The sequence below is a fragment of the Rattus norvegicus genome, chromosome 19, assembly GCF_021556685.1.
Source record: "Rattus norvegicus strain SHRSP/BbbUtx chromosome 19, alternate assembly SHRSP_T2T, whole genome shotgun sequence".
Classification (NCBI taxonomy): domain Eukaryota; kingdom Metazoa; phylum Chordata; class Mammalia; order Rodentia; family Muridae; genus Rattus; species Rattus norvegicus.
This window is the reverse complement of record NC_141552.1, coordinates 10223128-10251094: the sequence shown is the minus strand read 5'-3', so window position 1 is coordinate 10251094 and position 27967 is coordinate 10223128. Positions and strand designations below refer to the sequence as shown.

General features: G+C 46.6%; 2 protein-coding genes across 7 annotated transcripts; one reads left to right on the top strand and one right to left on the bottom strand.

The window, feature by feature from the left end:
• Positions 1 to 936: 936 nt before the first annotated feature.
• Ciapin1 (cytokine induced apoptosis inhibitor 1) lies at positions 937 to 14012 on the bottom strand. 5 transcript variants are annotated; one of them, XM_087594485.1, is made up of 9 exons: positions 13461 to 14012; positions 9639 to 9821; positions 9085 to 9237; positions 7414 to 7490; positions 6620 to 6782; positions 5086 to 5159; positions 3340 to 3455; positions 1982 to 2060; positions 937 to 1593 (listed from the first exon to the last, which is right to left on the bottom strand). In XM_087594485.1, exons 2-9 carry the CDS (start codon positions 9793 to 9795, stop codon positions 1483 to 1485), a joined length of 930 nt encoding a protein of 309 aa, XP_087450611.1. In that variant the 5' UTR covers positions 9796 to 9821; positions 13461 to 14012; the 3' UTR covers positions 937 to 1482.
• Positions 14013 to 14109: 97 nt separating this feature from the next.
• On the top strand, positions 14110 to 27084 carry Coq9 (coenzyme Q9). Of its 2 annotated transcripts, none has more exons than XM_087594990.1 (9): positions 14110 to 14205; positions 16704 to 16851; positions 18019 to 18154; positions 22416 to 22558; positions 22805 to 22889; positions 24043 to 24147; positions 25315 to 25470; positions 25794 to 25847; positions 26293 to 27084. In XM_087594990.1, the coding sequence occupies exons 2-9, from the start codon at positions 16727 to 16729 to the stop codon at positions 26326 to 26328; spliced, it is 840 nt and encodes a 279-aa protein (XP_087451116.1). In that variant the 5' UTR covers positions 14110 to 14205; positions 16704 to 16726; the 3' UTR covers positions 26329 to 27084.
• The last annotated feature ends 883 nt before the right edge of the window (positions 27085 to 27967 follow it).

Sequence of the window (27967 nt, the reverse complement as noted above, 5' to 3'; positions counted from 1 at the left end):
CTCCGGGCACGGGTTCTCTCCACCAGCCGAGGACCTGACTGAACTGGACAAGTTCCTTCCCATCCTTGTGGAAGGACAGAAAGACTCCCCACCAGGACCCTATTGACCATGCCAATCAAACCATTATCCTTTGTGCCATCAGAGGTAGGAGTCAACAAGCAGGTCTGAAGGAAGCTCTGGCTCAGGAGCTTCTCCTCAACCCAGAGGCCAAAATGTTTGTCCCTCACGGCGGCAACTGCAGTAGAGGCGATCAGCAGGTCTGTGGCTAGGCCAGTTGGTCAGCGCTAACCTAAACCTATTTGGGGCTGTTAGTTTTTGTTGCTGTGTGACAAATCAGTCAGTCACACACCCACTTATTATCTTGGCTTTTCAGTCAATTGCTCTGGCCTGAGAATACCTTTTTTGGTTTTGGTACTAGGAATCAAAAACAAGGCCTTGTGTTCTTATTTGAAAATAAGTCCTCTTCCAAGCTGGCACAGTACTGACAGAACCAAGTTCCTTGTGGTTGTGGGGCTATAGCCCCCACTTTTTTAGTGGGGCTATGTACCTCAATACTTTGTGGCCAAGAGTCACAGGGGTCAACAGAAATTCTGCTTCTCAAAGGAGCTTTTTACCACACCCATAGCTAAACTTCAGAAGCAAAGGCAAGTTAGGAAGATCAAGTTTCAAGGAGAGGAAAGAGCAGGCACGGTGGACTACAGGTATGTGGGCAGAGGCAGGAGGGAGACTGCAGAGGGTCTCCTGCTCTGATACGCCTTGCTGCTGGTCCAGGCTACCCTAAACTGCATTCTCCTCAGCCTGGCTCTTAATCTCCAAAGGCAGCTCTGGCCCCACTCCTGTGTGACACAGACTTCTTCAAAAACAATTTTCATAGTCCAAGTTGAATGTGGATGACTGACACATACCCCTGCCTCCCACAGACACAGAGACACAAAGTAAAAGGGAGACAGAAACACAAAAATTTAATACCTATTTAACAGAAATCACAACAGGACACAGATACAACACTACAGTAAAATGGGGTGAGGTGAGAAAGGCAGGACACAAGATGGATCACGACAACTAAGGGAGTGACTTCTTTGGTGCCCGAGGCCCTTTTACAGCTGACCCATGGCTCCAAGTAATACGGACTGAGGAAGTTCAGCAAGTGGCAGCATCAATGAGTGGACCTGGAGCTTATTCAGCATAAATATTCAAGGATGTCTAGACTCAAGGGTGGAGAGGGTCAGCACTGTAACACCAGGAGCAGAGTTCCTACGGTACATCTCCTCCTCCTAACACTAAGAAGGCAGGTCCCTCATACCTTGGTCTTTCAAGACATAGCAGCACCACACCCCACTGCCCCAAGCAGCTTCACTCTGCTACAAGCCTCTCCCTGCGAATGTTTTCAGAGTGATTGAATCCAGGGATGGGAGGAGGCCTGGCAGGCACTGAGGGGCAGGAGTCGGCTGGAGGAGGAGGTGTGTGGGCTTGGGCTTCCTCCTAGGCATCCTGGAGGTTGCTACTGCTCAGGAGGACCTGCTCTCCAGGCTTGAAGGCTGGCATCCCAAGGTAGGGGCAGTTGGCACATCGGAAAGCATCTCCCAGGTAGCACTGTGGAAAAACAGTCACAAAGAGAGGCTAAGGGCCAAAGGAAAGGGTACCTTTGTATACCCACAGGTCTCTGGTTTTATGAAAAGTCAGTCAGTAAGGGCTGGTAGCTCAGGCAGCCTCTGCTATAGGATCAAAGCAAGATCGGCCAAATGGCTGAATAAACCACACCCCACAAGGAATGAAAACTGATAACCACCCTCAGCAGGGGCGTGAGAATGCCGACTCTCTCTGAGCCTGAGCAACCTCTGTAGCCCAGCTGCATACATGGCCTTTCACTGGCCCACTATGAGAACACTCGATGACAAATTCCCTCAGATCAGCTACTCTGTGCAGTCAGGGTGGTCCTGAGCAGCAGGGGTTGGTGGGTGCGGGGAGGTGTAGTACGTACATTTCCACAGGCTGACTTGGGCTGAGAGCTCTGCGCCTTGGACTGCTCTTTCTCCAGTTCCTCTGCCAGGCCACAGGTGCTGGGGAACCAACAGAAACGTCAAATCTCTAACAGTGCTAACAACGCACACTTAAGATTTTTCTCTTTTTACCAAATGCCAAGATAAATGCTACAGAAGCAGCAGGCTAGGGGTGAGGCTGCTGGGGAAGACAGCAGAGTGGAGAAGGATACTGCTGACTTCTGTGGGAAGCAGACCCTGTGCTGCTTCATTTTCCACATTCATGAACAGAAGGAGCTGAGATGTGGCTCAGAAGTAGAGCATTTGCCTAGCGCGTGCAGGACCCTGGGCTGTATCCCCAGCATCACAAACATACCAAAATAAACAAACCAACAAAAGAAAACCTGGATTTTTACTTGAAATCCTCTCATTTGTAGATTTTGGAAATTGGAATAACTACAGCCTGATGAAGGAGGGAGAACATGGTGACGCAGGGCTGAAACCCCAGCACTGAGAGGTCAACAAAGAACAACTCCGAGCTCAGTCAGCCTGAACTGTACTGTGAGACTATCTCAAAACAAACAAACAAAACAACCCCCCACCAAAAAAAACCATAGTAACAAGCAGTGGATGACTAAACAAGCCCAGCCTGTCCGACACTAGTAGAAACATCAATGCAAAGCTTCCATGTTGGAAAGAATGACACGGGTACCTACAATTTCATTTTCAAGCCCCCACCAGCACTACAGAAACAACAGCGGTTCACTATTGACAACTAGGGAAACAGCAAGAGAATCAGCTTAACAGATAAACTGTCACTCCCGCTTCATCCTGAACCTTAAGGTGCCAAAGGACTGGTAGCACACATAGGAAACCGTACACTGAATAACCCCATCCCTGTAGAAGAGCCCGCCCCCAACATCTACCTAGGTTCCTTTCGATGCAAGTGAACAAATAAATTCACCGAGATGCTCAGTTCCATGCTCAGCTTGTTTTTATTTATTTTACAAAGTTTCTGAACAGTCTTGCTATATAGCAACCCTGTCTCAGCCTCCTGCATGCTGGCCTGGAACTCTACGTAGACCATGCTAACCTTGAGCTCAGAGAGAGCTGCTTGCTTCTGCCTCTTAAGTGCTGGGATGCCCAGACAGAATGCTTCCATTTTTTTTAATCTACACCATGGTGTGTGTGTATGGGGGGGGGGTTGTCTTTGCTATTCTTTAAGGTTTACCTGTTTAGTTTATTCCTCTCTAGACCTCACATCTCAGAGGAAAACCATTTTCAAGAGAATGAGGCACAGGGAGATGACTTGACACCTGGAGAGATACCCAGCAGACCAGACCTGCTCCCCAGCACTTACCAGTTCTTACAGGCCTTCCTCTTTTTCCCTTCCCCACATGAAGGCGCCTTCAGAGAGGCTGGATCAGGCTTCTTCAAATCTTCTGGATCTAGCAGCTCATCTGAGTCAATGAGATCCTGGAAAGTGATCCAAACACTTAGCAACACAGCCATGGTTCCTCTGATGAAAAGCTGAGGTAATCCCAGCTATGAGAGCAAGCTCACACAGCGCAAAGTAAAGCAACAGCCACTGTGAACTAGGCCATAGGCGGAAGGGGCTAACGATCCATGGGAGATGCATGAGGCCAGAAATAGATTATCTGTACTATGTAGTGTGTGTGTGTGTGTGTGTGTGTGTGTGTGTGTGTGTGTGTGTGTGTGTGTGTTCATGGGAAGGGTGGAAGCAGGTAAAACAAAGAGAAGTATTGTATTTATTTCAATATATGACTAGTCATGGGAATAAAATATAGTCAAAGGAAATAAAACACTTTTCCATAAAATTCAAGAGGAAAAGGCAGTTATAAATATATTTGTATAATTTTTTTATAAATGTGAAGATAGTTATGTCTATAAGCTTGAGAGCATAAACCATGATATATCTGCTCATCACTCTTGCCTCAATAGTAAAGGTGCAGAAACCGTTTTCTTTTTTTTGTTTTTTTTTTTGTTTTTTTTTTTTTTTAAAGATTTATTTATTTATTTATTATATATAAGTACACTGTAGCTGTCTTCAGATACACCAGAAGAGGGCATCGGATCTCTTTACAGATGGTTGTGAGCCACCATGTGGTTGCTGGGAATTGAACTCATGACCTCTGAAAGAGCAGTCGGGTGCTCTTAACTGCTGAGCCATCTCTCCAGCCCTTTTTTGTTTTTTTTGTTTGTTTTTCTTTGTTTTTTTTTTTTTTTCAAAAGAGGAATTCTCTGTGTAGCCCTGGCTATCTTAGAACTCCATTTGTAGATCACGCTGACCTCGAACTCAGATCTGTCTGCCTCTGCCTTCCAAATGTTAGGATTAAGTGTGTTCCTTAATTTCTGCCCAGCTTAATTTCTTTTTTTTTTCTTTTCTTTTTTTCGGAGCTGGGGACCGAACCCAGGGCCTTGCGCTTGCTCTACCACTGAGTCAAATCCCCAACCCCCCAGCTTAATTTTTTAAAGACAGGGCAGATCAAAGGTGCAAACACTGGGTTTGAGACAGTGAGTAGTCAATGATTTGCCTAGACAGAGGACAATAAAATATCTCAGCCAGCTTCCTTCCTGGTTTATATGTCTACAAGAATCTTTACTACTTCACCTAAAGGGAAAACAAGAAAATCTGTTGGGGGGAAAGAGATACTAAACCTAAAATACTACTAGGAAGGACTGTTCTAATCAAAGACATCAATGTCAGGCACAACTACAATGCCAGGCCTTAAACACATTAGTACCCAAAAACCTAAAAGGTCACTTTCAGGGCTAGAAACATGGCTCCGTGGTTAAAAGTACTTCCTGCTCTTGCAGAGGATGTGGGTTTGGATTTGAGGACCCAGACAGCAGCTGATAACTGCCTGCAACTCAACTCCAGGTCCAGGGGATCTGACACTCTCTTCTGGTCTCTGAGACCAGGCATGCATATAGTGCCCATATACACAGTAGGCAGATGGACACACTTATACATCAAATGAAAACAAACAAACAAACAAACAAAAAATGTAAGGTCCCTTTTCACTGCAAGGCATGGGGGTGTGTGGGTGGGAGGAACAGTCAAGTGACCACAGGGCCAACTCACCATGCTGTCATCCTCCATGTCATTGGCTGAGAGGGTCCAGAGCTTGGCAGTAGCAGGATCCACAACAGGCTTCACTGAGTCAAACAATAAAAGAAAAAGAGCTCTTTAAACTGTCAGAAGCAAGCTACAAGACCCAGCACCTGTGGAAACCGTCAGAGAGTGACTGAATAGACTGAGGAGACAGGAGGGTAGGCTCTGTGCTCAGCTCCACTACAGCCCAAAGGTACAGCCTTCACGCAGTAAAGGATGTCTGTGTTCATTACCTGTTTGCTTTAAGCGAGGCACTCCGCCAGCATTCCCATCATCCCACTAACCGTGTGTGCTGAGAATCTTCTGAGGTACCCCACCTAGTTTTATAGCTGTGGTTGTTATGTGGGGCATCCATTCCATGCTGCCTGTTCCTTGCTACCAGAGTTTACATCCTACAACATGGGTTGTAGCACTCCCTCTGCCTACTGTAAGTATTTGGAGAATCAAATGAAAAAAGCATCAACAACTTCCTAAGTGGCTAAGATTGAGCCTCACTTAAGCCTGTTATAGAAGAAAACAGACCCCGGTGAGGCTGGTGGCCAGGTTACACAGTCAGTGATAGAACATTTTCCATCTAGGTCAAGACACTAGAAAGATCTATGAGCCTCAGGGCTCATAGAGGGGCAAATCCTAGGTAAGGCCTCTTGGGTAAGCACACCACCAGAGACTGTCACTGCCACAGCTGGATACTAAGAACATCCACAAGATCCATTACTGATCTAAGCTATCCCAACCCTCCAGGAACTATGAAATCAAAGGTCCAAGTATTTCCTAAGGCCAGGCTTGAGAACACAAGCCTATGATTCCTGCCACTCAGAGGACAGAGAAGTAAGGGCTGTAAACTGAGGTAAAGTACTTCATAAAGATTAAAGCTAGACAGCAAGAGTGCAGCGTGGATTTGCTGGCAAACTTCTGTTAAGTCTCTGCATTCCTCACAGCCAAACACGACTGAGGCATGACAACTGAGATGTGCGATGAGCAATGAGCAGGGTCTGCACACACACGGCACACATTTTAGCCAAAAGAAGAAACACAGGTTTTGTGTTTAAGCATTTAAACAGGATGCATCCTGTGATTACACCTCTGACAGAACGTTAAAATGATATCTACAGGGGATGCAGCAAGGGGGCAACGAGGAGCAGTGTACAATGATGTATATGAAAAGGTCATGACAAAAACCTTTTTTCTGTATGAGAATTATGTATGAAAGTGTTATCACCATTGTGAGGCCTCCTGAGGACAAACCCATCCGCCCAGGGCCTGAAGAGACTTCGTCAACTGAACAAATGACTCAGGTCTCCAAGCTGAGGTGGTCTTAGACAGGCCACACTAGGAAATATCATTGAATTATTTCAGGTTTGTATACTAGTATGTCCAAGATAAAAGCACAGGAAACAACCTGCAGTTTGCAAATGACATTGAAGGACCAATCTAAGAATATTTAGATCCACCCATCCACACAGTCCCTCACCACACACAGAAGAATGTCCCCCACTAGTCTTACCTGAAGACGACTTCTTGTGGAGAAGCTTTAGCTGGCTAGAAGAACCCACTTCAAAGTTTGGCTTCTTGCCTGTGACGTGGACTGAGAGCAGGCTGTCACTGTGGTAGCCCAGGTGCTCCTGCATGGACTGCGCCTCCTCAGGGCTTAAGGCCTCCCGCTGCAACTGTAATTGAAGACATTCCCCCAATCAGTGCACGCTCCTCCATTCACTGTTTCACCAAGCCAGCCATGTGGCTAGCCTGGGCAACATCCAACAGTGAGGCTCTGTCTCAAAAAGAGAATTTAAAGGCCTAAATCACATTTTTTTTTAAAAAGCAGGAATACAGCAATACAGCTGCCATTGACTAACACTTCTTCCAAATCAAGGAAATGCTAATATTTTAAAATTTAACTTCTAAAGCATACAGAACTACAAATGCCTCTGCTTAGCTTGAACATCTCTCTCTACTCAACTGTCCTAAGCGCACAACCCGCACCCATAGTCTTGCCTCCACCAAAAGGTCTACAGGACGACACTCCATCATGCCTGAGTTGTACACACCGAGACAGACAGAAACAGTGAGTCGCCGTCCTCCCCACAGCACAGCCACCACTGTTAAACAGCTCGAGGAAGACCAGTGCGAGCCACCAAGTCTTCAGAAGGGCCCTGTTCCCAAGGGTTTCTTTTTCAAAGCATCCTGTATCTCTCTCTCAGGCAGCAAGTTTCACATCACCTCCCAGTTCTGCACAGCACCTATCACCTCACTCCCCCAGGTTACTGACAAGCACTGATAAGGATGGATATCCACACTCACCTCTTTTATTTCCACAAGGCCAGAAAGAGTCAGGGCTGAACACAGCTTAGAGGCTGTCTTTATTTTGTCATTGTTAACTGTCAAGGAAAACCTCCATTAATGCCTACATATGTTAAAGTTGGAAAAACTATAAGGCTCTATCTACCCTATTTGAGTCAGCAGGCTCTCAAACAGGAAAAACTTACTTTGTTTAATGTGTATATAGTTTAGTGATAACATTATACCTCAAAAAAGTCTTTTGGTTGTTCAAAGTATTCTTTTTTAATTTATTTATTTTATGAATACACTGTCGCTGTATTCAGACACACCAGAAGAGGGCATCAGATCCCATTACAGAGGGTTGTGAGCCACCATGTGGTTGCTTGGAATTGAACTCAAGACCTCTGGAAGATCAGTCCATGTTCTTAACTGCTGAGCCATCTCTCCAGTACCCCAGGTATTCTTATCTAGGCTTCTACAGGTCATAACTCCATCAGTCTGCTTCTTGGAAACCCTTCCCAAATGTTAGATAATGAATAAAGTTATAAACTGTGAAGTACACAGAAACCTAAGTACTGTCTCTGTAAAGTCAGAGACACCATTTATGACTCAAGGTTTAAATTTCCAGCAAGAAGAGGGTTGGGGATTTAGCTCAGTGGTAGAGCGCTTGCCTAGCAAGCGCAAGGCCCTGGGTTCAGTCCCCAGCTCTGAAAAAAAAGAAAAAAAAAAAATTTCCAGCAAGAACAGGCTGTAAAGATGGCTCAGTGGTTATAAGCATATACTGCCATGGGAATTTGGCTGGCTACCAGCACCCACATCAGGGGGCTCCCAAAAACCTAACTCTAGCTCCACAGGGCAGGAGAGATACCTCTGGCCTTCTGCACTCATGTTCAGACAGACAGGCAGACAGACAGGCATGCATGTGTGCATGGCACGTTTCTTCTTTCTTAAAAACCATAGTAGAGAAATGGATCATTGGTTAAGAGCACTGACTGCTCTTTCAGAGTCCCGAGTTCAAATCCCAGCAAACACATGGTGGCTCACAACCCTCTGTACTGGGATCTGACACCCTCTTCCGGTGTGTCTGAAGATTGCTACAGTAAATTTATATATAATAAAGTAAATCTTTTTAAAAAAATCATAAAAGTAAGTTTCCAGCAAGAAAGCTAGTGTCTGCCACAGACATCACAATACATAGATACACAATACATTTTTATTTACTCTGAAATACTTCCATTTCTACTATTTTAGTGTATCTGATGGAATATATTTCTACATCTTGATTGAATTTAATGAAGGAAAAAAAAGCTAGAAACCCAGGATTAACAATTCTGACAGCTACACTACTGAGCCAAAGTTCTTGGACTAGTTTTAGCTTCTCACAAATTGCTCTTTACTCTCAGGATTCCAGCCATTACTTTAAAACACTCTATTCTCCAGTAACCATAGATACACAGGAAATTGCTATGAGTGCTCCTCCTTACTGCTAGAATGTCCTCTGTGTCAGAAACATGACAAAGATGAACCTTTCATCTGGTGACAGATTCAGCCATTTTAGGTGATAATTTTCTTCTATTTATGACCTGGTGGGTCAACCAAAGATCACAGCTTTTCAGCTCTGTTGCCTCAGATTCTAACATCTATCCAGGAGGGAGTAACCTCTGGCTCAGGGAGACAGTATGCATGTCTTACCTCCAGTTGTCTCCACTGGTTCTTTCAGAAAAAGACACCCCCCTGGCCGGAGGATCCGGGCCATCTCAGCCAGAGCCTCAGGACTGTGCAGAGAGGTGCTTCCTGGGACTATACCGGACAGAATGACATCGAAGCTGGATTCCTTATGGGCAGCTGAAAAGAATAATCAACACTGGCCTAAGCCAGGAAGCGCTCTCCTAACCCTCCGACCTACCAAGCTCCCACAGGACACAGGCGTCACCCCGGAGAATGACCTACATAGCAAACATTAAGCCACTGATACTAGCAAATAGTAGTAAGACTGTTCTGCTCTGTTTGTTACTGACTCTTGACCATAGTAGGACCAGGAGAAGTGAAAAAGAAGTTTAGATGGGAATAGACTCCACAACACAAGAGCACGCAGAGATTCCCAAGTGCATGCCCAAGTCCACTACATTTCATCTGAAAAGCAATAGGGCAACCCAAACAAAACCCAAGTATCAGAAACTACAGACAAGTGGCACTCCCATCCAAACTCTTCTGGCCCTTCAAGGAAAGAAGAGGTAGGTACTCACACTGCAACAGCTGGGTGATGTTTTCCACGAATACTTGGCCCTCGCTGCCAGTTAATCCTTGAACTCTACCCACCAGTTTTTTAAGGGCCTCTTCAGAAGATGAGTTGTCACAGAACACTGCCACAAGCTGGCCAGGGGAGATCCCAAACTCGGCCATTCCTGCAGAGCTGCTGGACCTAAATGCTACTGGCAAAAGAAACAAGACAGGACAAAAGTACAGTGTAAGTCATGGGCTCATCAGGTATGATTAGTCTCAGCTTCCTCCAACAACCTCTGCTAAGGATGACTTTTTGCAAAGCTTGTGACCCTAAGACCCTGACTGAATGAGCCTAGGGCCTCAGGCTGAAAATCCCAATAGTCCCTGACATAACAGGGATAAGGCAGAGTCAAGACAAGGGATTAGCATCAAGTAAGAAGGGTGGAGACAGAAGGATTATTTCATCTTTAAGATAATTCAGTTTGAGCTAGCTATACAACAAGTAGGGCATTCATCAGGCAGAAGGACTCAGCAAGAAAGCTGGCAGATAACTTAACCACAGCCAGGCTTTTTTAAATTTGCAAACCAAACACTTCATTACTTATAAAAATTCAACTCCACTGCATCTGTGGTAACCAATGCTGCCTTCAACATTTAACCTTAGCCAGCCTCTTTAAAGCACCTTATATATACATCACCTCAAATGACCCTCAGAACAGTCTGATAGTAGGTCACTCTCAATGTATAAGTAAAGAACTGTCAGCCAACACTGTGCACACCAGTATTATGTGATGTAAAACAAAAAGTGGGATTAGAATACAAGCCTATGTTTTAATTATGAAAACTCCTGCGCTGGGTCAACTTTCTCTTCCACTTGATATGCAGGTCTGTGTACATGATGCTTACTGTGAAGGAGGTCAAGGGATACCTCTCTTTAGCTCCTCCCTCCTTAAACATTAATGCTACTAAGTTTCTAGCTTCCAATAAGTGAAACAAAGAGGCAGCGGCAGGAGGTTCCCACTCAACACTTCTGATTCTGCAGAGACAGCCACTCTGCAACAGGGGCACCACCACACTCCCAGGCGGGATTTAAGTAACATGCACTACACTTTCCTTCTGTACAAACATTCACTTTGGGGGCCGACAGAATGGATCAGCAGGTGAAGACACTTGTTGCCACCCTTGATGATCTGAATTCAGTCTTCATGAACTCAACACAGAGCAAGAGAAGTGAGAAGTAACTTCTACCCATTGTCTTATGACAGCCACACATGCAGGTACAGCACAGGTGGAAGCACACACACAAATAAATACAACATAATTTAAAAATTCCATCCATTTTTAAGTTATTGGGGGGTGTCAGAGCCTTATATAGCTCAGGCTGGTTTTGAAGTTCTTTCTGATCATGCTTCCTCTAATTCCCAAGTACTAGGATACAGGTATACAACAACATGTTTGGCTTGAAAAAAATGCTCAAGTAGTCTGATTCCTTTGTGTCTAATAAAAGCGTGGCCTTTGACTAGTCACTCTTGATTACAGAGAGCTTCAACATTTAAGAAGTAACCAACTAATGGTTTTAATTTCTTCAGCAAAACTGATTGCATTATCTGGCTAGATTCAAAACCCAGCTTCCACTCCAAGTGACTCCTTCCTTATTACATTTCCAACCACACCTTTTGTTTAGTTCCTTCATGTGAACATCAGCTGTGTGCTACCCTGACTCAGCAAAAAACGGAAGTAAAAGGATGCCACGTGGTCATCAGACAGGCAGGATTTTTTGGTTGGTTTTGGATTTTAAATCCCCAAGAAATACAGCATCAGGAATGAACACTTTTAAGCTTTTAATTGTCACATGGTGTTGAGAAAGAATCTTTGTAAATCTTTAAGTTGGGTAACTTGGGCAATCTCACATTTAAGAACTGGCCAGGGAAGATCAGAGTACTTACGGCTGGGTAGGAAGGTATTAAAAATAAGCAACCTGCAGATCTACTTAGCTTCCTTAGATACATGACTACAAAAAGTCAACTTTTCTGAGTCTCTTCTCTTATTCTTAAGACTGATTGAGAAGCCCTGGAACAGTAAGTTATGTAAAGCATTCAGCAGATTCCGGGGCACAGAGGTCAATGACATTGTTTTGAAAAGACTCAGGCCCACTACTTGGTTTCCAACAGTCTTGGTAACACCTTCTTCTTCCTCTTTAAAGATGCTTGTAAGGAAGATATGCAAAGCTCCCCCTTCATCCTTAGACCCTCACAGGAGAGCCTCCCCTTGACATCCCTGAACCAACGGCATTGTGTCAGGAACTTATTAGACTGAATAACACATTCTGCTTCCCATAACAAGAGGGACCTCATGAGTAGATTAAAACCTCTTAAACCTCTCCCTACATCAAAACACACACACCTACAGCTTCCAGTCAGCATTTCCTTAATAGACAATGTTCTTTTCAACTCCAGAAGTGTAACTAACAATTGTCATCTGTTTTGTTTGTTTGCTTGCTTTAGTTCATTAAAAAAAAAAGGGGGGGGGGTGTTGGGGATTTAGCTCAGTGGTAGAGCGCTTGCCTAGAAAGTGCAAGGCCCTGGGTTCGGTCCCCAGCTCCGAAAAAAAGAAAAAAAAAAAAAAAAAAAAGGAAAAAAAAAAAAAAAAAAAAAAGGCCAGCTTGGTCTACAGAGCAAATTCCTGGACAGCCTGGGCTAACAGAGAAACTCCATTTCAAAAAAACTAAAAATCAAACAAACATCAAAAACAAACAAACAAACAAAAAGCCCAAACTCCAGTGCCTCTGCCAGCATACTTAGAAGCTGTGACTCAGGGCTGTTTCACAATTAAAGAGGTGAAGTAGAAGTCAATGTCACATAACTGACCTTGTTTATTAGACACGTCTCCAACTGATACCATCCACCCATTGCTTTTTAAAAATGTACTAGCAGGTGAACAGGCATTTGATTTTATACTAGAATTCTCAAGACAAAGGTAGGGAGATCTCTGGGAGTTTGAGGCCAGTCTGCTAAGTTACCAGCAGGCAGTAAGAGCAGATGCTTCCGAGAGTAACTTCTGGAGGTGAGCTTACTTATCTTTAAGGCACCTAACAAGCACAATCTTAGGCTTGTGGTCCCACTTAAGGTGGCAGAGAGGCTGGAGATGACTCAGTGGTAGCAGGTACAGCTGACTAGGGATAAGGGCACAGTTCAGCGGCTTGTCCTGGGTTCAGACTTCAATATCACAAAGCCAAACAAACACCAACTTAATAGCCAAGAATGTTGGCGCCTGCACGTAATCCTAGCTCTCTTGGGAAACTGAAGAAGGATTATGAGTTCTGAGGACAGTTTGGGCTCCTCAGCGAAACTCCTCTCAAAAACCATAACCAGGGCTCTGGGAAGGACGAGCCTGTGCTTTGCAAGCATACAAAGTTTGAGCCCCAGAACGCACATAGAAAACCTTGGTGTGTGAGCTATCAAGATGATTCAGTGGGTATGGGGTGCTTGCTACACAAGCCTGACAACCTGTTTAACTCTCAGAAATCCTCAAAATCGCCCTCGGACTTCCATTTACACACGCCACCTCCCCTCAACACACATAAAATAATACAAAATAGAATACATGATTTTTTTTTTAAAGAGCTCCTGTGACCAGATTTGTAATCGGGCACTCGGAAGATAGGATCCAGCCTTAACTGTTAAGCTTCAGGCCAACTAGAGGCCTTGTCACTCAGAAAGTGGCCACAGTTTGATGAAGGCTCCAAGCGCACACATACATGTTCCCTCCACGACCATGACAATAAACACAGCACCGTTTACTTCTAACACACATCAAGCCTGCCCTGGTGGAGCAGCGACCCGCACCTTGGACTCAGGCATGCCAGACACTGAGAAGCGAACTTCTGCCAACCTTGCAAATGGCTTGTTACTGCTAGATCTCTAGACCACATCCTGGCACAGGGTCAACTCTCCAGGACAAAAGCCTGGGTGCATCGTTTTTTAAACAAGCATCCTAGGAAATAAATGCCAGGCTCGGATGGACAACCTGTGGCTCCAGGATCTCCCCACCTTTGGTGCTTTCCGCCAAGTGCCTGGAAGAGACTCAAGGTCACCACCGACGGCTATGAGTAAACCGGCGGTCCCGATGCCAGCTCCGGGTTTCACGCGGAAAGAGGCGGCAGACGAGTCCCGGCTTCAGGCACGCCGTGTGCAGGGGCCCTGCCGCCGCGGCCCCTCACACTGACTTTCCCAGGCGTACCAAGGACGGCGCCGGGACCGGAGCGAGAGGACGGAAGACGAGAAGGCTTCAAAGAGGGCCGTTAAGCCCGGTCAGGTGCTCGAGACACCCCGAGCGTCCTCACCTTCCTCAGAGCCTGAAAACACGCTCGGTAGACACCGGCTTCTCGTTCCAATCTCTCGCGAGAAGATGCCGCACAGCGTCTGAGTCCTAGAGAGTCGACGCAATTCTGCTCACGGCGTGACGCTGCCCGGCGCGTCGCCGCCCTCAGCGTGCGTGCCCATCTCCAAGATGGCGGCGACGGCAGCAGTGTCTGGTGTCCTCCGCCGGTTGGGCTGGAGGCTCCTGCAGCTGCGGTGCCTGCCTGGTGAGGTGACAGCCGAGCCGGGTCGTGGGGGGAAAGCGGGGAAGGAGGCACAGGGTGGATCTGGGCTTGGCGTGGGACGACGGAGGCTGTGGTGGGGGCTAGCAAGGTGAAGGGCATGGGCGTGGAGCCGCTGGAGTCGCGTGCTGGAAAAAGGCACTTATGGGTTTCAGTCTCCGGACTTGAGGTGTGAGGGGCAAAAGCTGGGGGCAGCCCTGTCACCCCGGTTCCCAGAGGTAATGGAGCTTCAGAGAGGGCTCGGTGTGCCCAAGGTCACAAAGCTCGTCCGTGGCGAAGCGTTCTCAACTCCGTCGCCTTAGGCGCCGTGCCAGCCTCTCTGGAGAAACCGACGGAACAGCCAGAGAGTGTCCAGTCCGATATTTTCGCCAGAGTCAGTTATTGCCACACCACGTCACTAAGCTGGTGACATTTGTCATTGCTGCCATATGCCCCGTGTTTTTATTTCCACGTTTATAGTAGAGGTTTACTTTAAAAAACTTTGTACACTGTCGTTAAATGGAAAGGCAAAAATCGCTGTCCATAATAGAATTTTTCTGCACTGACACATTAACAAAAAAAGTATACAACTAAAATCTCTGGTGAGCCGCAGAGATTTCGCAGCCACTCACTCCTCACTTTGGGGACTCCTCACTTCAAATTTCGTGGTCATTCGCTCCATTTTCTGTGCATATACCAAAATGCTGATGTTTTTATGCATGATGTTCTGAGTTTCTTTCCATATTGTTATTTTCAGTGACTTCCTTTCTGTCATTTTTAGCTAAAGCTGCAGACAAAATATGCTTAGCAAACATAATGCGATGTCAGCCAACAAATCCAGTCTTAGGGTATTTATTTACCCATGAATGAAGTTGTGTCCACAAAAAGTTCAAGTGTATTGATGGCAACTTTATAGTGGCTGGGCCCCCAAAAGCCAAACATTCATCATTTTCAGTACTGTGCAAGCAGATTACAACAGGTACCTCCAAATTACTCCTCGCTTTTCTAAAGTTTTTGAGACAGGGTCTCACTCTATATTCCTGGCTGACCTGAAGCTTGCTAATAATATAAACCAGACTGACCTTGAACTTAACAGAGATCGGCCTGCCCCTGCCTCCTGCCTGAGTGCTTAAAGGAGTGTGTCATCATGCCTTACTTTTTAATTCCTTTTTTCTCCTTTGGACCTGTTAGCCCTGTCTCAGCCTGAGTTATACAGGAAGACTATGTCTCAAAATAATACGGGCTGATCTTTCGATTTGTGTGTGTGTGTGTGTGTGTGTGTTTAAAGCAGTTGAAGTTTAGCAAAGATTTTAATGCAGGCTTAAGGGTCGAGGAAAAAGACAGGCACTCAAAAGAAAGTAAGACAGAGCCAAGAAAATGGCTTTTCAGAGAGTCCTAGAAAACAAAACATTTCTAAGTTTTTATAGACTCCTCAAAGAATTACCTAGGCTGATCTTGTAAAAATATACTAATTAGGGAGACTGGGGAGATGGCTCAGAGGTTAAAGTGCTTGAGTGTGAGGACCAGAATTCTGGTCTTCAGAACCCACATAAGTTTACATGCCTTTGATCCCAGCACTCAGGAGGCAGAGACGCAGATTTCCAAAAGTTTGAGGCCAGCCAGGATTACATAGTGAGACCTTGACCAATAACAAAAATGAAGAAAGGAAGGAGTCTCCGAAGGTGAAGTCTAGGGATCCCTAGTGCAGGCTGGCTAGTAAGACTACCATATGCTCTGGGTCTGGTTGAGAGATCCTGCCTCGGCAAATAAAGTGGAAGAACAGATGATTTGCGGGTGATTCCCAAAATGGACCTCAAGCCTTTACCTCCTTGTGCACACTCTCCAACCCACATACATGCAAACATGCACATGCACACACATGCACACAATACACACATACATGGAAAAAGAAGAAAAGAAATGCCTTGCAAACACTTGGAAGGCGGGCACTGTTGTGTTCACATTCAGGAGGGTACCATAACAACAATGTCATTGATCAAGTAGAGATTAATACTCTCCATTGTGGGGTTTAAAGAGCAGCATATGAAGGGCCAGCAATATGGTTCAGTGGGTAAAGGTGCTTGACACAAACTTAGGTACCTGAGTTCCATCCTCAGAAAGTACGTAAGGGGAGAGAGAACCAACTCGACAAAGGTGTCCTCTGAGCTCCAAACATGTCATGGAATGAATATCCATGCACATCATACACACTCAGTAATAACTAAGATAATTGTTTTAGTCTGCATATGGAGGGAAATGTCTTATACAGAGACATACAGCTGACCAGTGGTAGAAACAGACCAAGAAGACAGCCAGGTCTTGTGTTAACTGCATTACATGTCTCAAGGTTCCTGTTTCACTCAAGGTGTCTATGGGGGACTCAACACTGGAATGAGTGGCTGCAGAGGCAACCCTGCTGTGCATTTCCTCCTCATTTTACCACCACTCTGGGGCTCAAAGGGTCTTCCATGGTGAACGTCCGTAACCAAGAGTCTCATTTCTATTTCAGTGGCCCGCTGCCAATCACCTCTGATGCCACGTGCCTTCCACACCGCCGTGGGGTTCAGGTCTTCAGAAGAGCAGAGGCAGCAGCCTCCGCACTCTTCTCAGCAGCATTCTGAGACACAGGGGCCAGAGTTTTCTCGTCCACCCCCCAGGTCAGCATCAGTGTCCACGTCTACCTGTTGCTGGCCACCTTGCATGGTTCAGAGTGTACCTCTTTCTTCACCGTCCTCTCCTGCCTTCAGACAGTGCCCTTCTTTTCCTTCCTTCCACCCCTTCCTTATTCCCTCCCTCCCTCTTCCCTCGTCTCCCCTTCCCTCTTTCCTTGCTGATAGGGTCGTGTTGTTTAGTGCTTATGTTTTTTGGCTTCTGAGACAGGGTTTCTCTAGGTAGCTGAAGCGGTCCTGGAACTCACTCTGTAGATCAGGCTGGCCTCAAACTTAGAAATCTGCCTGCCTCTGCCTCCCAAGTGCTGGGATAAAAAGCATGCATTACTTCTCTCTCTCTCTCTCTGTGTGTGTGTGTGTGTGTGTGTGTGTATGTGTGTGTGTATGTGTATGTGTATGTGTGTGTGAGTGTGTATGCATGCGTGTGTACGTATGTGTGTGTTATGGTATATGCACATGGGTGCTGGTGTCAAAAAGGCCATGATCAAGGCATCAGATCTCCTGGAGCTTAACTTATCAGAGCTGTGAGCCGCCTGGTATGGGTGCTGGGAACTAGAAGAGCTCAGATCTTCAGGAGTGGTAAATGCTCTTAATTGCTGAGATATTCTCCACCCCTATTGTTTGCTTATTGATTTATTTGAGATGTTCTCATGGAGCAAAGACTGGCCTTTAACTCTGAACTTCCTCCTGTCTCAACCTCCCATGGGCTGGGATTGCCAGCCTCTACCTAGCTAAAATACTTTGCGATTCAATAAATATTTTTGAGGATTTATACCTGTGAATAGAATAACCATTTTCCATGCTCTTCTTGGACTTCAGCCTGGTGCAGAAATAAGAAAAGCATCTATATAACCATGTGCTGCAGGAGTCCGACCTATGGCTCTGCGGTGACCTACAGATGTCCACAGCTCTCCCAGGCTACTGCAGGACCACTGCCTTCATATCTTAAGAACTCAAAGCCCTGGGCACTGTGGTGGGAGGGGAAGGATAATAGGATTTGAACCCTGTTGGTATTAAATCACCCATACTAATGCAGAAGCGAAGCCCCTCTTAGCAGGCTCAAAGGAGAGCCAGAGCCTCTGTTTCTGGTTGGCTCATTCTGCATTCCAGGCTGTAGACAATGAGGTGTGATGTATGCTGCGTTCTGTATCTCAGGTACACAGACCAGAGTGGAGAGGAGGAAGAGGACTATGAGAGTGAGGAGCAGATACAGCACCGCATCTTGACGGCAGCCCTAGAGTTTGTGCCTGACCATGGCTGGACTGCAGAGGCCATTGCTGAAGGAGCCCAGGTAGGTAGAGATGAGGGTGGGACAGCAGACCCAAATGAATGCAGAGTCAGACTACAAAGGGCCTCATGCTTCCTGCCTAGGTCAGAGCTGCACAGCCCAGGATTGTCTGGGTTTTCTTTTTCTCTCTCTCTTCCCCATAGGATAGCGATGGCTTGCTTGTTTGCCTGCCTACAGTCAGTCAGTCTGTCTGTCTGTCTGCCTGTCTGCCTGCCTGCCTCCCTGCCTGTCTGCTTATCTATCTATCTATCTATCTATCTATCTATCTATCTATCTATCTATCTATTGACAGAGTCTCTACATAACCCTGGCTATCCTAGAACTTACTATGTAAACCACGCTGGCCTGAGACTTAACAGAGATCCTCCTGCCTCTGCTTGTGTGCTACCACACCAAGCTATTTTTTAATTATTAAAAGAGTGTGCCATGGAATTGGCGCTTGGTGTTTTGTAGCAGCAATGTTTGGTTGATTGGTTGTTTGTGACAGGGTCTCTCTGTGTCTTCCTAGCTGCACTGGAGCTTGCTATCTAGACCAGGCTGACCCGGAACTCAGAAAGATCCTCCTGCCTCTGCCCCCTGCCCCAGAGTTCTAGGACTAAAGGCATATGCCTGGCTTAAGAAGCACTGTTTTTAATGCATTGATTTTAAAAAAAAAAAAATGCTGGACTTGGCATGAGGCTGTGCTGCAGTGCTCTCCTAGCATACATGAAACTCTGAGTTTAACCTTGTTTTCGATCCTATTTCTTTTATATCTGGTATGTGCACATGTATAAAAGTCAGGGGGAGGATCACCTTCTGTCAGTGTGGGTCTCAGGCACCGAATTCAGATGATGGTCCTGCTTGCCATTGTTGTTGTAAAAATATAAAAACAAAAAAAAAGTATAGGTGTCTTTTACCCCGCTAGGTCTGCGCCAAGGTGCCCCAACATATCTGCTAGATATCTTGACAGAAACACATCCCAGCCGCACACTTTCCTACACTTAAACCCTCACATAAAAGAACACACAACACAATAATCTTAGATCCAATTGATAAGATATAATTGCCTACTTAAACATACAAAGCCCGGTACCATCCATCCTTTAGGAACATTAATAACAACCTGTAAATACACAGAGCAGAATCTTAACATCACCTGCCATGGCTTCTTACCCTCTCCTCTGTCCTGACTCTCCTTTCTGTTCTAGTCTCCTCCTCTTCCTTCAAACTTCTCTCCCGCCCATCCTTCCTTCTCCTCCAATGACAGGCCTCCTTCTATCCTGTACCTGCCCCTCACCTGTACTTTACAGATTCGAGGGGGAGGTGGTTCTGGAGAAGTCACCTGAGTTCTGAGTACTTGACTGGGCAGCTGTCCTTGGGGCAGTGGAATTAGCATCAAAATACCAATAACTCCAGGGCAAACCACAACCTGCTCTGGCAACCTTGGGCCTTTCTCTGATGAGCCATCTTTATGTCCCCTTTTGGTTTTTGTTTTTCTTTAATTTAGAGACGTTATATAGACAGCACCAGCCTGAAACTCAAGATGTACACAAGACTGCCCTGAAACTTGTCCTGCTGACTCAACCTCCCAAATGCTGGACCTACAGGCATGTGCCCCCAGGCCCACAGCTTTCAATGCCTGTTCTTTTGGCATGAAAAAAAAACTTAAGAAACTGTTAGTCTATTCTTTAAATACTTACTGAACAATGATAGAGCAGGTACTGTGCTAGGAGGTGACAGTGAACACATGACAGAGTTCCTCCTCTGGTTGAGCTCAGTCCAGCAATATTTTTCTTTAAACTTAAGGATTTGTTTTTATTTTATGTATGTTTCGCCCAAATGTATGTATATGCACCATGTCTGTACCTGTGCCTAAGGGGGACCTTGGGAGTGTTGAGTCTCTTGGAACAGGTGGCTAAGGTGGTTGTGAGCTGCCATGGAGGTGCTAAAAACTCAACCCAGTTGTTTGTCAGAGCAGCAAGTATTCTTTTTTTTTTAAAGATTTATTTATTTTATGTGTATGAGTGTGCTGTAGCTGTCTTCAAACACACCAGAAGATCTCTCACAACAGACAATTGTGAGCCACCATGTGGTTGTTGGGATTTGAACTCATGACCTCTGGAGGAGCAGTCAGTGCTTTTAACTGCTGAGCAGTCTCTCCAGCCCCGGAGCCAGAGTTAGAGGAGGTTATAAGCTACCCAGTGTGGGTGTTGGGAACTGAACTGAACTAAAGACCAGAACAGCTCCTACAAACTAGCCATGGAGCTATTTTTCTTCACGTGCTCCATTCTCTGGATCTAGCATTTTGCTTGTGCATTTCTAATGTTAATATCTGACCCTCCTCCAAGGTGGAGGTGTCAAGCAAACATATGAATCTGAATTTGAACTTGAGGAGATAGCAGACCTCCAGATAGCTGTTTGAGTATTCTAGCATGTGTCAGGATGCAAGTATATGGGTGTATGGTAAGAGCATAAAGTGGGAAGAGAACCCCAGTATTACGTGGTGACTCACACCTGTTCCCAACACTAGGAGGCTGAGGCAAGATGACTGCCACACATTTGAGGGCAGCCTGGGCTACATACATGTTGAGAGCCTAGCAAGAAAAGGGCTGGGAAGAAGGGTATAGGGGAGGGTCTGGGTTATAGCACCTTGGTACTGGAGAGAGAATAAAAATATATCTTCTGTTGGTTATTGTAGCAATAGCTGTGGGGTCTGGTCAGAATCGGGGGGAGGAGCTACGGCATGGAAGACGTAGGTAACCGTCAGGCCGAGAAGGCTGTGCTAAGCAGGGCAAGCAGAATGGAAGGCAAGCATGGTCGAGGGAAGAGGAGGGAGTCATAGTGAGGGTGGAGTAATAGAAGGCGGCAGGCAAAACCAAAACCGTACGACTCCTAAGACAGGAGTTGCAAGATCCAGAGTACAGGTGGAAGGTCTGGCCTCAGACGTGTTAGGAACGGAGCTGGAGAAGGCAGCTTTGGGTTCGTGTGTTTGTTTGTTTGTTTGTTGTTTTTGAGAGGGTCTTCCTACGTAGCCCTGGCTGTCCTGGGTCTCACCATATAGACTAGGCTAGCCACAAACTCATCGAGTGTAGTTTCTAAACTTTAGGGGAATTCCCATGGGATGACTTTTGTTTTGTTGTGTGCATGTCATAGCCCGGAGAACCTGAGGTTATGAAGGAGTAGAGGGCAGCAGAAATGTGTGGGAAAGGAAGAAATTGATGGAACAAATGTGAGAGAAATTAATAGGATTGTTTGGAAAAATTGGATGAAATGGAGTCTCTGTTAGTGGCCTTCCTCACCTACTTATCTTCTTTTGTGCTGTGTGCATGACACCTATAGACCCTGCCAACCCAGTTCATGGGTGAGAGCTGGAAGCCTCAGTTTCTTGCTTTGTAAAGTATCGCCAGGACCTGCCACTGATGAGAGCAGCTGGGTGAGGGCAGTGTGTGCAGTGTGCAGGCGGCCTGCAGTGGTCGTGCCGCTGCTGTTCCTGCCGTCTGTTCCTGCTGCTTCGAGGTTCTGCCTGCATTGGATGCTCAACAAACAATATGGAGGGAGCAAGGAAGCGAAGGGCATCTCTGACTTATTTAACTCCTCAATGCATCCATGAAAAAAAATGTTTTAAACAACTGTCAGAAGTTTGGGATATAACTCAAGGGTAAAAATGCTTTAATGTGCCCCAGACCCTAAGTTTGATTCCCCACAAACAAAAATTGAATGGCCAGGGCTACACAGAAAAACCCAGTCTCGAAAAACAAAAAAGCTGGAATCGAAAACCAAATAAATTCTTTCTTTCTGTGTTGCTTTAGGATTTTTTAGAGATGGTATCTCTCTATGTAGCCCTAGCTGTCCTTAGACCAGGTCCTTAGACTAGATCTGTAGACCAGGCTAGCCTCAAATTCAGAGGTCTGCCTGCCTCTGCCTCCCAAGTGCTGGGATTAAAGACATGCTATTACACGGCCTTGTGTTGCTTTTTATAGGGTATCATCACAACAACAGAAATGAATTTAGAACCATTCCATACTAAGCAAGATTCCTATGGTATCCTAAGTTTTATGTGTGGTCATGCACCCATCTTCGAGCCAGCCACTGAACTCCAGCATACACACCTGCAGTTACACTTTGCACAAATTAAGGGGCTCGGTGGACCAGTGGTGGTCACTGAAATCACAGGAGCTTTGAGTCAGGGATTGCCATTGAAAACCCAGCCCTGTTGAGGGATGATGTTTCCTCAGGAAGCAGGCTGGTATGCGTACCCACCACTTTGCTGCTTTCTCTCCGGTAGTCCCTGGGTCTCTCCAGCGCAGCAGCCAGCATGTTTGGGAGCGATGGCAGTGAACTGATTCTGCACTTTGTGACCCAGTGCAATGCTCGCCTCAACCATGTGCTGGAAGAGGAGCAGAAGCTGGTGCAACTGGGCCAGGCAGAGTAAGTTTCATGGCATTATAGCTCGTGGGGCGACGAGGGATTGGCCACTTGCCCCACTAGCTGTCCCCGGGAAGCTGATAAAAGAAGTGCCCAGAGTAGGGCTAACAGCCTGGACGGTCTGAAATCCAGCAGCCCGTGCTGACAGTTTTCCTCCACATCTGGCAGCACATTCCTCCTGGGGTGACCTAGGAAGTATGGCCCTGGCTTTTGAACTAGAAACACACTGTTTTCTTTTCCCTCTTCTAGGAAGAGGAAAACAGACCAGTTCCTGAGGGATGCAGTGGAAACCAGACTGAGAATGCTGATCCCCTACATTGAGCACTGGCCGCGGGTACAGAGTCCGTGTTGAGCCCCAGAGCAGCAGTAATAATGTTCCATCCTCAGCACTGTGCACTTGGAGGGCTCACCCACACCATTGAGACAGCTCACAAGCGTTCCCACGGGGCCAGGAAAGCATAGTGCACTTAGCAGAACTAGGTTCCTGCTTGGAAGTGGCCATAGGGAGTACAAATTCACGGACCTTTGAGTGGCCCTGCATACCAGTTCATATCACAGGTGGACCCAGTAGCCCAAGTGTGCCACCAGGTCAGGGAGGAACAGTCTTCTTGAGTAAGATCACAGCAGTCTGACCTTGGTATCAGCCATCTTTGCTCAGTGAAGGCCCTGGTGTGTTCCAGGTCTGGAAGAGGGGCCTCCTTGATCGCTGTATTGCTAGAGTAATGCCTGTTAGAAGAGTGTTCATTGTAAGGACTTCACCTCTGTCTTCTAAAGCTCCCCTTTCTCCTTTCTGAAGCAGGTCTTAGCTTGGGCCTTTTCTGAGTTAAGAAAGCACCCAGCATCCTCTGTCCAGCCACAAGACTTAACTCTGACTTTGGGCAGCAGCTGATAGACTTTGATCACCTGTGGCTCATAAAGCCCGGGCAAGGCAGTACTGGGTTGCAGCTGCCTGGGTCAACACAGTCCAGCCTTTTGGGCTACTTTGCAGGGGACACCTTCCAGCTGCTGAAGGACCTCTCTGCCAGCCTCAGGATTGTGGAGTAGGTAAAGCATCAAGAGCTTGTTTGGTCAGGCCCGGAAAAACAGGTATTGCTAAAGGAGGCTCTCAGATCGGTGCTGGCACTAGTATCAACTGTGGGGATTTTGCCTACTGAGAATAGGAATCAGTTGAGTTAAGCAAGGCAACAGGAATTTACTGTGACAGGATGGGGTGCCCTTCTCATCCTTGTTCCAGGACTCTCAGGAGTGACCCCTTCAGCTGCTAGTATTCACCACTTCAGATGCTGACCTGGAGAACCTAATTAGTTATCTTAGAACAAAACCATGTCCCTAGCCCCATCACCTCTAGTCCAGGTTTCTTAGTGCTACCTCCAGCCATGATGACTTTCAAAGAGCAAGAACTAGGGCGACCCCATGACCTCCCCATGTGAACCCTGTGTGTGCCGCTCTTGGTGTATATGGTACCTCTTCTGTCATTTGTTCTCCAGGCCCTCAGCATCCTCCTGCTCCCTCAGAACATCCCACCTAGCCTGAGCTTGCTCACCAGCATGGTGGATGACATGTGGCATTACGCTGGGGACCAGTCCACTGATGTGAGTGTTTTCAGTAGGCCCATAGGCTGCTAGCAAAGGCTTGGGATCTTTTAAAGTTTGTAAAATTTCTTTGATCAGAAGTCTGGAAGAGCAGCAGTGTTATTCCCATTTTAGGAGGAAGGGTCCTTGATAAGCCAGAGAGGCATCTGGGTCATTGTCATTCAGGGACCAGCATTTGAGCATGAACTGGTGACTGTCCTTCCGGCTTGTAGAGGTGGCTCAGACTTTAGGACCGTATGATAGTGCTGCTTTAACTGTCTCCTCTCAGTCTCCTGAGACATAGATTCTGCAGCAGATTCCTCCATGTCTGCCTTTGCTGAGACTGTAAGAGAAAAAAACCATGGAGACAGCCATTGCTTTAAAAAGAAACTCCTCCCCATCTTGACCTGTTTTGTTGAGAGATCAATAAGCCCCTTTTAAGCAGGCACAAGGAAGAATATGACTTGTTAATGCTACCATAGTGGGATGTTGAAAAAAAAAAACAAAATATACCTTCATAAAGGAAATTAAAATGGGATAGTACTTTGTGGCCTCTAAGATGGGAAGGCACACAGCAGATACATACTCCCACCATACTTAGAACAAAGTGCTTTAATAAACTTTGTCTGTGTGGGAATTACCACCAACAGAGACGGTGGGAGAGCAAAATTAGAAAGCAAAGAAATTAAAGGAATAAAACACGGAGCTGCTGAGCTGGTCCTCTGAAGAGCAATTACCAGGACAGGCAGAAGTCACCAGGGACTCGAACTCCCAGCTTCACCTGGTGTTATAGCCTGCCTCTGATCTTGCCTTAGCCCTCCCATGTGCTATACATGCTAAGGTTTGGTCATGGCTGTCTGCTCGTGGAACCTCCCCAGGACTCGGAGGGTAGAGCATTTTAGCAATCAATCATCTTGGTGCTGGTTAAACTCCCTGGTTCCTGGTGCTTAGTCCAGACCCTCTGGCTCTCAACCTCAGAGGTTGGGACCGAGAGCTTACAGTTTTAATCTCACAGGCAATTTCCATACCCAGCCAAGTTCAGGGTAGTAGTGGTGTCCAGAGGGCTAATTTGTGTCAGTGAGAGAGAAGAAATGAGGAAAGAGCCTGAGGTCTTGAGTGGAAAGAACCCAGGACTCCCTTAACGCACAGAGCAGTGATTCTCCACCTGCTGGGCGGGCCTCTCTGCAGTTTAACTGGTACACCCGCCGCGCAGTGCTGGCCGGCATCTACAACACAACAGAGCTGGTGATGATGCAGGACTCCTCCCCAGACTTCGAAGATACTTGGCGTTTCCTGGACAACCGGATCAATGATGCAATGAACATGGGCCACACGGCTAAGCAGGTAGATGGGAACTGACCCTTTGGAACCCCTTTTCAGTAGGCACACCCGTCTGTCATGTGTTCACCTGGTGTTCTCTGGCTTCCTGTTGTCATTAACTGTCCCAAAGTCCTTGCCGAGAAGGCTAGCCATTTCTTCCTCATGCTAGTCCTTCCTTAACAGCCTGCTCTGTCTGTCTGTGGTTGTGTTGCCCGTAGGCTCTTTTCCAGTACATTAAGCCACCTTGACTCCACTGTGAGGCTCATAGGCTTCCTGAATTGTCCTATCTGTTTCACCTTTGAGCTCACTCTGGGGGCTTCAGAGAATCTGACCCAGGCTCCTCTTAGGTGAAGTCCACTGGAGAGGCACTGGTGCAAGGACTGATGGGTGCAGCAGTCACGGTGAGTACTACCCAGTTCACACTGCCTGCCTCCATTCCACTCTGGACCCATGCTGTTTGTAATGTGTCACCAACCCATATAGCTTTGGAGCCTTAAGCTGAAGCTGAATAAAACTGACCTTGGTTTCTCCTCAGTATCTTCTCGAATGCCCCAGCTCTTCCCTGTTGTCATCAAGAAACAATTGCTAGAGCTGGGTGAGGCGGGGCAGTGCATGCCTCTATTCCATCACGCATGCTAAGGCAGGAGGGTAAAAAGTTCCAGGCCACCTTGACCAAAGGGCAAGCTCCCTCCACCCCCCAAAGAAGACCGCCTCTGCCTCTGAGCTCCCAGTAGGCTTGAATCCATATCCTAGCTGTACCTGCTGCCCTGCATACCCCAGGGTTTCCCATTGTGGTCTTAGAGGTAAGGCAAGCCTCAGTACTCTCTGCTTCTATTCCTGTGTTAGCTCAAGAACCTGACAGGTCTAAACCAGCGCCGGTGAGAGGAGGCGAACCCACGTGCAGGAAGGAGCATCAGTAGATATGAAGGGCTTTGACAAGATGCATCATCCATTGAGTGAGATGTTAATGAGAACACACTGAAGAACTTGGAGTCGCATGGCGGCCACAAGGCTGGAAATCACAGTGCATTTGCTACAGTTCTGACCTGGAATTGGGCCTCTTCTTCAGTTCCTAACACCAGGCCTGGCCTTCTGGTGCCTTTTGCATTGCAGCTGTGTATTTGAAAAATGAGACTCACATCCAAGGTTTCAAACCACAGAAACTTGGCATGACTCTGCCATGGTGTCACGGGCATCTTGATCATGTCTTGACCTTAGAACTGTTCTCTAGGAGTGGGGCATAGTGACGTATACCTGTATTCTCAGTATGCAGAAGACTGGAGAGCAGGATTGAGAGTTCAGAGGCAGGCTTGTCCATGTAGAGAATTACAAGCCTGCTTGAGCCACAGAGTGTGATCCTGTCGATCAAAATCCCCTGAGAAATATTCTTAGGGGCTCACAACCAAGGTCCAAAGGCGACACATAGTGGGGGCTCTTCCCCAGCACAGGGCAGACAGTGTGCTCACAGAGGTATTTGCCATTGGCCACTGCTCCTCTGGATCCCCTCAGAAAGCTGCCTCCCCTAGACAGGTGCCTTTTGGATGGTCATGCTGAACCTGGCATCACAGACACCAGTGTGCATTGCAGGATCATTAGTACATTTAGAGTCTGTAAAAATAATAAATATGTTTGAAACAATTTCTTATTGTTTTGTCTATACGGTGTCCATCTAGACAATGTTGAGTATCCAAGACCCCGACGGTAGACAGTAGTATATGGAAGAAGTCTGAGTTCTGACTGTGACACTTCCTTAAACCTACAGGGCCACCATGACAGCATTGCATCTCTGGGCCCAGGCAAGTGAGGGCAGTCCCAGGCCATGAGCTCCTTGTCTGCTCCTACTCTCTGACTACATGAGGGCAATCTTTAGCTTTCATAGTCCTCCAGCCTTTACACTGGCTGTTTCCTTTGTGCCCATGGTTTGCACTGCCTTCTGCTGTACTCCTGTTTAAATCAGCTGACGGGGAAAGCTGAGTTTCCGTTCTTGTCCACTGGACTTTCTGTCGGGCTCTTTTCGAACCTCTGATTTTTTTGTCTCGACGTCCCATAAAGTTACTGCCATGATTACAGTTCATCTTTTCTCTATCCTTTTTAGCATCCCTCTCACTCAGCAGACAAGTGGGACTCACAATTCCCAGGGATGGTGTGTACTGTGAGCAGGCCCCCTCTGTATGGGCATTGTTGGAGTATATGTTGGGGACCTTTGAGATGGCTCAGTGGGTGAGAGCATTTGCAGTCAGGCCTGGTGTCTTTCCACGCACATGATGTGTTGTACCGTCTCTCACACACACATGTATTTTGATTTTCATGTGTATGCGTTACAGCACTCTCTCTGACATCAGCTCGGGTGTGGGTCTTTTGTTGTTTGCTTCTTTGCGCACTATCTAACTGTCCTAAGAGCATACAGGGGATTCTTCTCTTCACCTTCCAACTCAAAGGAGCACTAAGATTACAGACTTTGGCATTACCATGCCGGCTGTTTTACGGGTTTTCTGAGAATTTGAACCTGTATCCTTGCACA

Excerpts from the sequence above, each read along its gene's own strand:
- Ciapin1 (XM_087594485.1), bottom strand. The coding sequence starts at position 9,795 with ATGGCCGAGTTTGGGATCTCCCCTGGCCAGCTTGTGGCAGTGTTCTGT. Across the intron at positions 7,491-9,084 it reads ACCAGTGGAGACAACTGGAG|TTAACAATGACAAAATAAAG; the intron begins GTAAGACATGCA and ends TTTCCTTGACAG. Across the intron at positions 2,061-3,339 it reads AGGAAGGCCTGTAAGAACTG|CACCTGTGGCCTGGCAGAGG; the intron begins GTAAGTGCTGGG and ends TTGGTTCCCCAG.
- Coq9 (XM_087594990.1), top strand. The coding sequence starts at position 16,727 with ATGCCACGTGCCTTCCACACCGCCGTGGGGTTCAGGTCTTCAGAAGAG. Across the intron at positions 16,852-18,018 it reads TTTTCTCGTCCACCCCCCAG|GTACACAGACCAGAGTGGAG; the intron begins GTCAGCATCAGT and ends TCTGTATCTCAG. Across the intron at positions 25,471-25,793 it reads TGGGCCACACGGCTAAGCAG|GTGAAGTCCACTGGAGAGGC; the intron begins GTAGATGGGAAC and ends GGCTCCTCTTAG.